The sequence below is a fragment of the Paroedura picta genome, chromosome 6, assembly GCF_049243985.1.
Source record: "Paroedura picta isolate Pp20150507F chromosome 6, Ppicta_v3.0, whole genome shotgun sequence".
In the NCBI taxonomy this organism is placed as follows: Eukaryota; Metazoa; Chordata; class Lepidosauria; order Squamata; family Gekkonidae; genus Paroedura; species Paroedura picta.
In genome coordinates, this window is record NC_135374.1 from 6,384,517 (window position 1) to 6,397,070 (window position 12,554).

A 12,554-nucleotide genomic window follows, 5' to 3' on the forward strand; every position below is an offset into this window, starting at 1 on the left:
TTGGGCCTAGGACGCAGCCCAAAAGCCCCCTGGGGTTTCCCACCGTTGACACCGCATGGGAAGGAAAGTACCCGATACGCTGCCTGCCCAGATGCCTTCCTATGGACGCCTTTTCGGTGTCTCTCTTCTGTTGTCCCATCTGCCTGTTTATTTCTCTGGAGCTTTTGCGCGGATCAGGTTCCCAGCGATGCTTCACAAGGGCATATTGTGGAACTCGAGGGTGGAATTAACAGGGAGATCATTAAGCACAAAGCCAAAGGATCGGAACGGAGATGAAATGAAATCTGCATACAGTTCAGACCTAGGCTGGGTCACCTTGAAGGAGATGAAATGAGAGTTTTGGACGGCAACCAAGAATGGGGCCTACCAGAAACTTTTTTTTCTTCTCCACTATCTAGGTTTTTCTTTGAGTTAATATGCTTTATATTTTTTTTAAAAAAATCACAAATGCATTCCACTTTTGTTTTCGATACTTATCCAGACTGGGGGCAGAGGGAATCCTACATGTTGCTACAGAATGAGACATTGCCCTTCCAATGTGTTTAATTTGGGTTTGAAATTCCAGAGGGGGAAAAAGCATTGTTGGGGAATTCATTTCTACGGGTTTCAAACTAGGAGAAAGTTGCACAGTTCCTGTTTTAATTATTGAAATTCGCAGGTCAATAGAAAGGTGTATTTCCCACCGAATATATAGCACAGGCTTTCTCAACCAAGGTTTCATGAAACTCTGGGGTTTCTTGACAGCTCTGGAATGAGTTGGAGTTCATTAATTTCAGAGATAGATGGATGGATGGATGGATGGATGGAGGGATGGAGGGATGGAGGGATGGATGGAGGGATGGATGGAGGGATGGAGGGATGGAGGGATGGATGGATGGATGGAGGGAGGGAGGGATGGATGGATGGATGGATGGATGGAGGGAGGGATGGAGGGAGGGATGGATGGATGGAGGATGGATGGATGGATGGATGGAGGATGGATGGAGGATGGATGGATGGAGGATGGATGGATGGATTTGTCATTTTGACCCACCCCTCCCCTTCCAAAGTGGCCAATGATGGGCCTGGAGGGCGTGGGAAGGGGAGGGTCCCTGGGTGGGCATATACATGACTATGCTTCCCAACCAAATTCCACACAATCACATCACTTTTGGGGTTTCTCGAAGGCTGAAGAACATTTCTGGGGTTTCTCAATGGTAAAAAGTTGAGAAAAGCTGATTTTGCAACTAGTTGGCCTTGCCTCCCAGTCATGGAAAGTTGGCCTTGCCTCTCAGCCACACCTCCGGGAAGTGGGAGGAGCCTTGCGCACAAAGGTTTCAAGTGGCCAGGGCCCACCCCCTTCCCAACCCTTCCAGATTCATCACTGGCCACTGGGGGGGGGGGAATCAATCTGCCAAAATAATGGTGGAAGTTTTTTTTAATTAATTTTTTTAATTAAAAAAATCTTTTTTTTTCCCCTCTTGGATTTGGAAATAGCAGGCATAGGGTAGGAAGGGCTCTCCCCAGCCGCCATTTTGAAAAACCCCATACCATCGTAGCCTTGAGGTGCCTTTGCAGTGCCATGGTTGGGAAACCCTGATTTAACTGGTAACAATAGTCTTTTAAAGGTCCATTTAATGTACTGCTTCTGGGTTGGGAAAAACCTGGGGTTTTGGGGGGGCTGAACTTATGAAAGGCAGGCTTTGAGGAGGGATTTCAATGAGTATAATGCCAGGGGTGTGGTTCCCCAGATGTTTATGGACTACAATTCCCATGAGCCCCTGCCAGCACATGCTGGCAGGGGCTCATGGGATTTGTAGTCCATGGACATCTGGAGAGCCACCTTTTGAATTTTTCAGGGGAAGCCGGTGATCCGTTTATGAGTTCACTACACTGCGCTGCTTATTTTTCATGTCAGATTTTGCCTTGAGCACTGCCTGGCAGTGGCTGGACTCCGGATGCAACACAAAGTATGCGTGCTTGCATATATAATTGTACAGCAACGTAACAAAATGAGGGTAAAGCCCAATAACCCTTACAGAGAAAATATCCAATTAGAGACGCCAATAAGAAACACTCCAGGCAGGGCTCAATGAAAGAGGTGCTTTTAGCACTCGGGAGAGATTTTAATGAGCAGGGGATTATGAGGAAATAATTGTTTACCTGCTCTGATCTGGAATTATATATATATATTTTAGGTCTCCTCATATGGGGTTGATTCCAATATAGACATGCTCTTCTGAAAATCACTTCTTAATTAGGGCTTATGCTTAAGCGCAGAAAACGTGGTGGACATCCAAAACCCGAGAACTATTATAGCTTGTCAGTCTCTTCTGTGTTATTCTGCCTAAGATACAACCTTTGGAAGCTGATATTCAAATTCTGAGTTCTGCCTCTGCTGAAATTGGCATTTTTCTGTACATACCGTGTTGTAAGTCGAACATCTACTTTTGAGAGTCTGGTCAGCTGCTCCCAATAAGCAGACTACTGAAGAAAATCTCTTTATTGAAAGTATTACAAATCAAGCATCTCAGAATCTTTGCTAAGACTGACGCTCCCTAGAGACTGTTACCCCTTATCAACCTCCAGTTCCCTGCAAGCACCCTTTTGGGCACAAAATCTTTCAGGTACCATTCTCCATAGTAAGTCCTGAAAACGAAAATTAGACCCAATTGATACCTTGGGCTCAAAAGGTCAGGGAGAGGTAGCCTACCTAAATATCAAACAATTTATTGCTGGATTCCCAGGCTGTGCTACACTTATACCAACCATTCGCACCTACACCTACACAGATCAATTATATAGGATAAATGGCAAAAGCTTGTGGATACAGGGCTTTGACACTACTGAATCAGGCCATTGGTCCATCAAAATATTGTCCACTCAGACTGGCAGCAGATCTCCAGAATCAGAAGGAGAGGTCTTTCACGTCACCTACTGCCTGGTCCTTTGATCTCCCGGCACCTTAAGCCAAAACTCTGCTGAGTTGTTATAAGTTGAAACTAGTCCCAGTCACCAACTCCTGAAATTATATCAACTGATCCATGAGGAAGGAAAATGGTGGGTCTGCTGTTCTCACAGTGAACAAAAATAATGTTTTGAGTCTGGAGTGGTGCATATATCCTATTTATTTAAAACATTTTACCTCACACTCTCAACTAAAAAAAACAAATCTCTCAAGGGAAGTTTTCATTGAAGAAGACAACAGGTTTCAAGTATCAAACGTTACCTTGACCTGGGTCGTGTCTGCACCGGGCTTTTTATCCACTCCCAGCGTGAATAAATCCCTACCATCTACACTGAATTCAATTTCCATTTTGATTTTGGGCGCTTTAAAATTTCCCTCTGCAGCATGCATGATTGATCTGCGGTGACCCTATCTTTCCCTCGCAATATCCAGGACTGGATATAAGCCTCGATATTTGAAAAACCACCACCAGTATAAGTGTAGAGTTCAGATTTTTGCGAATTAACTTCCTGCTTCCTTCAATACTGACGTAGCAAAGCAGTCATCTCTCATTGGCCAGGGCATCAGTTCAAACACTTCCTGGTGCCCAGTTGCAAGGCTTCCCTTCCAGTTTTAAAGTGACTGAACTCCAGAAGACTTCCTGGTTCCCGGTTGTAAGGCTTCTCTTCCAGTTTTAAAGTGACTGCACTCCAGAAGCCCACACCTCTCAGCAGAGATTTGCCTCATTCGCTGAGAGGCTGCTGCTGGCTTGGGAGTCGAAACAGAAGGAATAAAGCACTAGTGCCAGCTGGACATCACCCGACACCCCCCTCGCTAGTTCAGGAAAGGTAGTTCAGCTTCCCTCCCCTCCCCCCTCTGAGCTTCCCCAATCCAGTGCAGAAAGCTTTCTGTTTCAATTCAGGTGGGGGAGGGGAGGAAGGAGAAAGACCCAGGTTCAAATTGATCTGAATTCAGCAAGATCGACAACAGGAATAAAAAGTGTAGAATCAGCCCTGGATAGCTAGTACACTTTAAACCTTCTGTGACATCACAGAAGCTCTGCCATTGTCTACACACAGCTAAGAAAACTACCAACTGCTTGCCTCTGATCTTGTCCCTTTTTTAAAAATCCAAGGATTTGATTGGCTCCCTACACAGCTATTATTTTTCAGAAACTATGTCTGCTTTGTAATTTTGTATAGCACTTCACTCATCCCTACAATCATGTTAAGTTTCATATAATTGTGATTCACACAGGTTTGGGAGATTGAAAACAAGATAGATCTTAATGTAAGTTTTGGATTTCCTATGTCTTGTAAAATTCAAGTGATTATAAGTTAGACTTAAGTGCAACTGATGTAATTATCAGTTGATGAGTTAAGCAGAGAAAGGAAGGGGGGGAAAACTTGCCTTAATTTGATACTCTGAGATAACAAAATTAATTGGACCTCAACAGAATTATACACTGAGATCACTAATCTAAGGGTTTTTTTGGTTAGCTATCTAATATCGTTTAGACTTTTGATGTAATAAAACCAAGTTCATTACTTTCCTTAATCTAACCAAAGCCTTTGTAGGATGCATTTTGTCAACGTTGCTCAAAATTAATACTGAAAGTTAATTAAAATTAACGGTATGAATTGGAGAATGAAATATTACCCGGCAAAAGTTAAAAGTGTCTAAAATACGATTACAAACACACGTCAACATTCCGAAAATGGGACCCCGTTATTTTAAATGAGTCGCGAAACACAAAATAAGGATTTTCATTAAAACGTTCACTTTTAAAGTCAGAAAAGAAAACGGTGACAGAAAACTTAATTCCAATCCCTCCTCACCCCAACTTTCTCTTGTTAGGGGATAAGATTTTTTATCTTCGGCTTGACAGGATGTAGAAAATAATTACAAATGAAAAGGTTATTCATAATTTTTAAATGAGTTAATTAGTAAACCCAGTCAGAGTCGCTCATTACATTAATTAATAATTGATTATACTTGAAATTAAACACAATTCTTCATTACATCTAATTAAATATCTGTATTTTTTTTCTCCCCTCCACCTGCTGATTAGATCAGTGGGCCCGATAGCGGCTTCTCTTCATTAAATATGTTTATGCTGAGCCGAACCAATTAATTTGATTTTGGATAACTGATAGTTATCGGGGAAAATGACTAAATTACCACTCGGGGTAACCACCAGTCCAACGTAACCAGCCTAATTCAGGCTTTTTGCCAATCTTTCCCGCAACAAGGAGAAGGAACCAGATGGGGCGCGGAAGAGACCCAATTTCTTACGGATGGAATCAACATGCCAATCAACGCAGTGAGGGGCGGGACATTTAACGGGCTTTCATAAAGGAATGGAATCAGAACTCTTAAGACAGCTTTTCTCAACCTTTTTTATCATCTAGAAACCCCTGAAAGAGGGGTGGGCAAACTGTGGCCCTCCAGATGTCAGTGGACTACAATTCCCATGAGCCCCTGCCAGCACCTGCTCATGGGAATTGTAGTCCATGGACATCTGGAGGGCCACAGTCTGCCCACCTCTGCCCTGATACATTCGTCAGGCTTCCAGAAACTCCAGAAGTGAGATCAGCAGGCCACTCCTCCCTGCCACGCCCCCAGAAGTCACATGTCACCAGAAGTGATATCACCCTGACATGCCCACTAGACATTGCCAGGCCATGTATAGTAATAGGAGATAGTGCTATATATGGCCTGGCGATGACTAGGCCAAAAGCCCGTTGCACCCAGGGATGTAACACGCACAAGCTGTGGGAGATCACGATGGCCACTCCCCGCCTGGCTGCGGTATTGGCAGCGTGGGCGATGGTCCTGGCAGCTGGACAGGCTGGCATGTGAGCTGGTGGGTGGCTGGTGCAGGATCCTGGACTAGGTGGACCACTGGTATGACCCAGCAAGGCTCTTCTTCTTCACAGTCAGAGTAGTTCAGCAGTGGAATGGGCTGCCTAAGGAGGTGGTGAGCTCCCCCTCACTGGCAGTCTTCAAGCAAAGGTTGGATACACACTTTTCTTGGATGCTTTAGGATGCTTTGGGCTGATCCTGCGTTGAGCGGGGGGTTGGACTAGATGGCCTCTATGATGAGTTGGGGGGTTGGACTAGATGGCCTCTAGATGCCCTCTTCCAACTCTATAATTCTATAATTCTATGTTCTTAAGACCAAACACAATGAGGACTAGAAATAGGAACATCACACCTGTAATCCCGTAGGGGAAAATCCAGCCGTTTTTCATACGTTTTCAGAAGTACAAAGAGAACGAGGGGAAGAGAGAAAAAAACCAGGCAGAGTCTTTTATATTTTTGATGGATGCCGACATTCGACACGAACTGAGCAGAGGTTCCTCTGACATGCAGAGATTATGTCCAACACTGATTTGGTGCGTAAGGATAATGCAAGATAAATGGGGCGCCGGAGTTTGAACATACTTGGCAAACAATGTAAGGTGACGGCACATTCCATCAGGCTGCTACCAATTTAATGCTCGCTGATTAATCATTTCTGATCTTCTTACAGTGGGTATTTAAGAAGTGACCCAGATCGTGAGTCTAGGACTTGGCCTGGGTGTACGCGCTGGGGAGGGGTGAAGACGACATCAATAAAGGAGAGCCCTACGATATTAACACACAATGCATTGAAGCGGGCCATGGATCTGTTTCAAGGGCACGCTGCAGCGAGTGAGAACGCTAATGCGTTTGAGATCACCGTGGCGCAAGGGAGCGCAAAATCAAAGGAGGCGGCTTGATAACCCAAGTCCTCGGAGAGTATTTAGAACAGTGGTTCTCAACCTGGGGATTGGGACCCCTTTGGGGGTCGAACAGCCCTTTCACAGGGGTCGCGGCAGGGCGAGCAGCTTGGCCGGGGGTGTTTGTGCTATCTACACAACAGCCTTGTGGGGTAGATCGAGATAGAGCATTTGTCTGTCTGGAGCAGTGGAAAAGAGCAAGATTGGCATGGTGGGACAAGAAGCAGAGCTGAACTGAGAAACTACGAGGAAAAAAAACAATTTATATATAACCACGAACCATGGATCTTCATGCCATTGGTCAGTTTCGGTTTCACAGAATCATAGAGTTGGAAGGGGCCCTACAGGCCATCTAGTCCAACCCCCTGCTCAACGCAGGATCAGCCCTAAGCATCCTAATTCCTGCGAAAGAACACTTGGTTGGTTGATGCCACTTTTCTCTACCTGAAGGAGTCTCAAAGCGGCTGACAATCGCCTTCCCTTCCTCTCCCCACAACAGACACCCTGAAAGGGAGGTGAGTCTGAGAGAGCTCTGAGAGAACGGTGACTGGCCCAAAGTCAGCCAGCTGGCTGCACGTCGGAAGAGAAAGGGGAAATCAAACCCGGTTCTCCAGATTAGAGTCTGCTGCTCTTAACCACTACACCAAACTGGCTCTCAGACAAAAAGACAAAATCCACCACAACTCATCCTGCAGCAACCGAAACTGTCTATAGCTCCAACTCTTCGAAATAACTTCAGACATGCAGTACAATACAGAACGTTCAGGACCGGGGAAAGAGGGACATACCCTGAACTCCACTGGTGGACCGACCCCCTAACACCTTATACATCACGGAAACTGCAAGAGAGAAAAGTTGATCCAATTCTCCATGCGTAAAAGGCTGAATTCAACAAACTGTTCTAGATTGTGAGAAAACAGTGCAAAAATCTCATCCTTCCCAACACAGGTAGTCTGTTCCTTCCCACCAGAGCAGCAATTAGCAATTTACCTGTTATCTGTACCTGTTTCTTGTTCCCTGTAAACCTCCCTGAGCCTTCGGGGGAGGGCAGTATATAAATATAAATATTAATTAATTAATTAATTAATTAATTAATTAATTAATTTGTGGGAGGCAGAAAGTCAAGGCAGCTGCTGCTTCCTAGGTAACAAAGCATCCGCATGGCAGGTATGACTTAATTTGTTTACTAAGCCGTCTCCCAAAATGGGCTTTTACATTTTTTGAAAATAGAAGTCAGTGTGTCAAGTTTGCATAAACGTTCAGCAATCATACTCCCCCCCCCCTCCCAAAAGAAAAGAAAAACTCATCCACAATCTCTGTGATTTCTGTAGGAGGTGATAAGAAAGATTGTGTTTTTCTCCCAGGCCACGTTCAAGAAGTATTAGGGAGAACCTTCTTAACAAAAAGGAAGAACGGTAGGCGTTCTGTCCCTTCTCACGTACCGAGACTATCTGACAAACTGTCCTAGGCTGCGTTTGTTTAAATATGGAGTCTGTCTGATTCAACAGTTTGCCCTCCCACCACCATCCATGTCCCAATGTTCTACAGTACAATGTACTTGTTACTTGCTCTAGATCAGGGGTAGTCAAACTGCGGCCCTCCAGATGTCCGTGGACTACCATTCCCAGGAGGCCCTGCCAGCGAACGCTGGCAGGGGCTCCTGGGAATGGCAGTCCACGGACATCTGGAGGGCCGCAGTTTGACTACCCCAGCTCTAGATTGTGGGGAAGGACTTTTGCAACACGAATTCCGCATTATTTTGTGGCTCCAGAGCCCTTGGTAATTCTTTCCATTGCAGAGGTAACTTGGCTTCCTTTTATTATTATTATTGTTGTTGTTGTTTGATTTATTGCCCGCCACTCCCTTGCGGCTCGTGGCGGGTTACAACAGTATAAAACCCCATAAAATCCATTAAAATCCAATTGACACATCTGCAGTTGCATATTCTGGTCTGTAACTGCTAGTCACAATGTGAACCTTAGCTGTGCTTAACCGTGGTTTGTTGATGGCCATGTAGCAGTAAACCGTGGTTGATTTCCCTGTGTTGCCCTGCGTTCCCATGTCCCTCCCCCTTGAGGACTCAGTTGGGCAGGTGGGGGGCCTGCAATATTCTTGCCAAAGCACTGAGGAATGAACAGTAAAGTCAACCCATAGAAAAAACATAGGGTCTTTTCTTTTCCCTCCAACGGAATGATGACGAAGGGTATTTTGTATGAGACGAACACCATCGCGTGGATTTGACAAGTGAAACAAATTGTCCTCAAAACTTGAGGCCGGCAACACCACAGAAGGTACGTCTTGCGTAGGTACAACACTGATTCCTTGCAAATACTGGTTTGTAAATGCCAGTTACAATGTGAACCTTGGCTGTGCTCAACCGTGGTTTGTCGCTGCCCATGCAGCAATAAACCACGGTTGATGCAAACAAGGAGACTTTGATACGAAGGTGCAATTCTGAGGCCGGTTCTAGTTGCTTGCTGGGTTTGCATTGCGAGATAACACCATCTTTGCAGTTTGACCCTCTCCTTGCAATTGCCAATTGGAAGATATCCTATAGGGATGCCTGCGGTATTTGGACCTCATCCGGGAAAGTTGGGAGTGGCTTTCTCCAGCAAACCCGTCCCGCTGAAGAAACCCAACTGTTACTGTCACCGCAGCGTACAAAGCAAAACGCTCCTCTGGGCAATTCAACCATGATGATAACAGAGCTGCCCTCCCTGACCCCCGCCCCTTCCAGTGGGGATGTGCGGCTTCCCACATATTTACACGCGTCCAAGAGGAAAAGGCAGGCTTACCGATAAAATACGCCAGCAGTATCACCAGCGCGACGGAGATGATAATGGCACTCAAGGCGGCACATTTCCAGGTACAGTATTTGTAGGGCTTCTTCAGGTTAAAGGCAGGCCTAGAGAACGTGCTCCGCGGAAGGGGCCTAGGGGGAGGCGAGTAAACAGTGCTGGACGTCAACGGGTAGCCCGGCGATGTCGTACAAAAGAGAGGAGAGGTCCCGCCTGGTTTGAACAGAAAGTGCCTGTGGAAGGAGCAGGAGAGAGAAAGTAGGTGATCGAATTTCACTGCGCAAAGCAACGGCCAAGAGTTACAGGGGTAGTCAAACTGCGGCCCTCCAGATGTCCATGGACTACAATTCCCAGGAGCCCCCTGCCAGCGAATTGTAGTCCATGGACATCTGGAGGGCCGCAGTTTGACTACCCCTGGTTTAAGAGATAGCTGGCTTTTTTAAAAAACAGCACCATGCATCAGGGGGACGTGATTTTTAGAAGGAAGGAAGGAAACACACACAACTTTAAAAAAAAGACAAGGAAGGGGGGGGGGGAGAGAGAGAGAGACTACAGACAACACTAAAGCTACCTGTTCATAGCTGCACAGGTAAACAAACACTACGGTGAAATGAAATTGTTCCAAGCACAAATTATGTGAGGCTGTACAGGTGGCCCCCTCAAAGTTATGTATTGAAGCAGTTTGCAGAGAGAGTTAAGGAGGGCCAAATTTCTCCCTGCACCTTCTTTAACGCAACCTTTGAGGTGTTGCTAGCATTGGTTGTCCCAAGTGGATATATTTACATATTCTTTTTTGCAAGAAGCATCTTTCCGTTTGGAAGGAACCAAACTTTTGATATGGAGTCATCAGTTTGGGGTGGGGGGTACTGAAGGTGTGCCACAGATGCCAATTACTTTACTCAACAGGAGGTTGAGAGGGGACATGATGGCTCTCTTGAAATATGTGAAAGGTGGTCACTTGGAGGAGGGCAGGGAAGGGTTCCTGCTGGCAGCAGAGGAGAGAACTCGCAGTAATGGGTTTAAACTAAGTGGAGAATGATATCAGCTAGATATAAGGAAACAAATGTTGGTACTCAAGAGAGGTTAAGCAGTGGAACTGACTGCTTAAGGATGACCCCCCCTCACTGGTGGTCTTCAAGCAGCAGTTGGACAGATCCTTCTCCTGGATGTTGAGGCTGACCCTGAAATGAGCAGGGGGTGGGACTAGATGGCCTCTGTCACCCCTTCCCACTCTAGGATTCTAGGAGTCTAGTTCAGCCGTGGAATGGGCTGCCTAAGGAGGTGGGGAGCTCCCCCTCACTGGCGGTCTTCAAGCAAAGGTTGGATACACACTTTTCTTGGATGCTTTAGGATGCTTTGGGCTGATCCTGCATTGAGCAGGGGGTTGGACTAGATGGCCTGTATGGCCCCTTCCCACTCTATGATTCTATCATCCTGCACTGAGCAGGGGGTGGGACTAGATGGCCTTTGTGGCCCCTTCCCACTCTAGGATTCTGTGAGTCTAGTTGGGGAGCTCCCCCTCACTGGTGGTCTTCAAGCAGCGGCTGGCCAGATCCTTCTCCTGGATGCTTGAGGCTGACCCTGCCTTGAGCAGGGGATGGGACTAGATGGCCAGTGATTCTAATGATCAACAGAATTAGGGTGTCTTTTGACAGGGACCAGCTTGTTAGAAAATTGCCATCCAAATATGTGGTGTGCTGGAATTGTTCAAAATGTGCTATTGGGAAAATGTCAGTTTAAGAGCCAAACTACCCATTACAGGTGGGCATGGGAGGACCTGTGCGTCCCAAAACTATTTTAGGTTGGGGCTCTTTAGGCGCTTGAAAAGGCGTGTGATGGGAGGGAACAAAATTACACCGTGTTGCTGCATTCCATCGAGCCCTGGTGACAATTTTTTAACTTGCTCATCTAAAATGGCATTGGTGCCCACAGGTTGTAAAGTGTAGATTGGCTTGAAGATCTGGACCATCCTGGTTCTGGAATTGAATAATCAGAAGTCCTTGACTCAGGCAGGGTAATTCTACGGTGTGTTTAAGATCACGCCCCCCCTCAGAATCCCATCAACAAGCCCTGGACCTGTTTGTATTATGATTGTTTATTGTTATACTGTGTTGTGTTTGGTTGCAATTGTTGGTTATTGATGTACATGTTCTACAGACTGTTTTATGTATGGTTCTCTGTTATTATGTAAACCGCCCTGAGCCTCCGGGGAGGGCGGTATAGAAGTATGACAAATAAAATAATAAAATAAATAAATAAATAAATTAGAGACTCACATGATTTTTCCAGGGTATAGGCTTTTAAGAGTTAAAGCTCCCTTTGTCGATTGTATTATTCTGTTTAAGAATTGCTCTAAAGGTAAAGGTAAAGGTATCCCCTGTGCAAGCACCAGGTCATGTCTGACCCTTGGGGTGACGCCCTCTAGCGTTTTCATGGCAGACTCAATACAGGGTGGTTTGCCAGTGCCTTCCCCAGTCATTACCGTTTACCCCCCAGCAAGCTGGGTACTCGTTTTACCGACCTTGGAAAGAGTCAACCTTGAGCCGCCTGCTGGGATTGAACACCCAGCCTCATGGGCAGAGCTTCAGACAGCATGTCTGCTGCCTTACCACTCTGCACCACAAGAGGCTCTTAGACTTGCTCTACAAAAATGCAATTTTCCCCAAATACTTGTTGTTGTTGTTAGGTGCGAAGTCGTGTCCAACCCATCGTGACCCCATGGACAATGATCCTCCAGGCCTTCCTGTCCTCTACCATTCCCTGGAGTCCATTTAAGTTTGCACCAACTGCTTCAGTGACTCCATCCAGCCACCTCATTCTCTGTCGTCCCCTTCTTCTTTTGCCCTCGATCGCTCCCAGCATTAGGCTCTTCTCCAGGGAGCCCTTCCTTCATTCACGAAAATTCAGGCATGCGTTGCACATGGATCAAACATAGATTCAAATGAGTAGCCGTGTTGGTCTGAAGCAGCACAATAAAATCAGAGTCCAGTAGCACCTTTAAGACCAACAAAGATTTATTCAGGGCGTGAGCTTTTGAGTGCAAGCTGACGAAGAGTGCTTGTCCTC

The 12,554-nt window shown here is 46.0% G+C and overlaps 1 protein-coding gene across 14 annotated transcripts in view; it reads right to left on the reverse strand.

Annotated features, from left to right (window-relative positions):
* The window catches only part of TENM4 (teneurin transmembrane protein 4), a 1,513,397-nt gene that overhangs the window by 217,149 nt on the left and 1,283,694 nt on the right, over positions 1 to 12,554 (reverse strand). For all 14 annotated transcript variants that reach the window (XM_077341303.1, XM_077341304.1, XM_077341305.1 and 11 more), the window contains one exon: positions 9,486 to 9,721. In XM_077341303.1, coding sequence (XP_077197418.1) covers positions 9,486 to 9,721 — 236 coding nt within the window. The remainder of the gene's footprint in view (positions 1 to 9,485; positions 9,722 to 12,554) is intronic.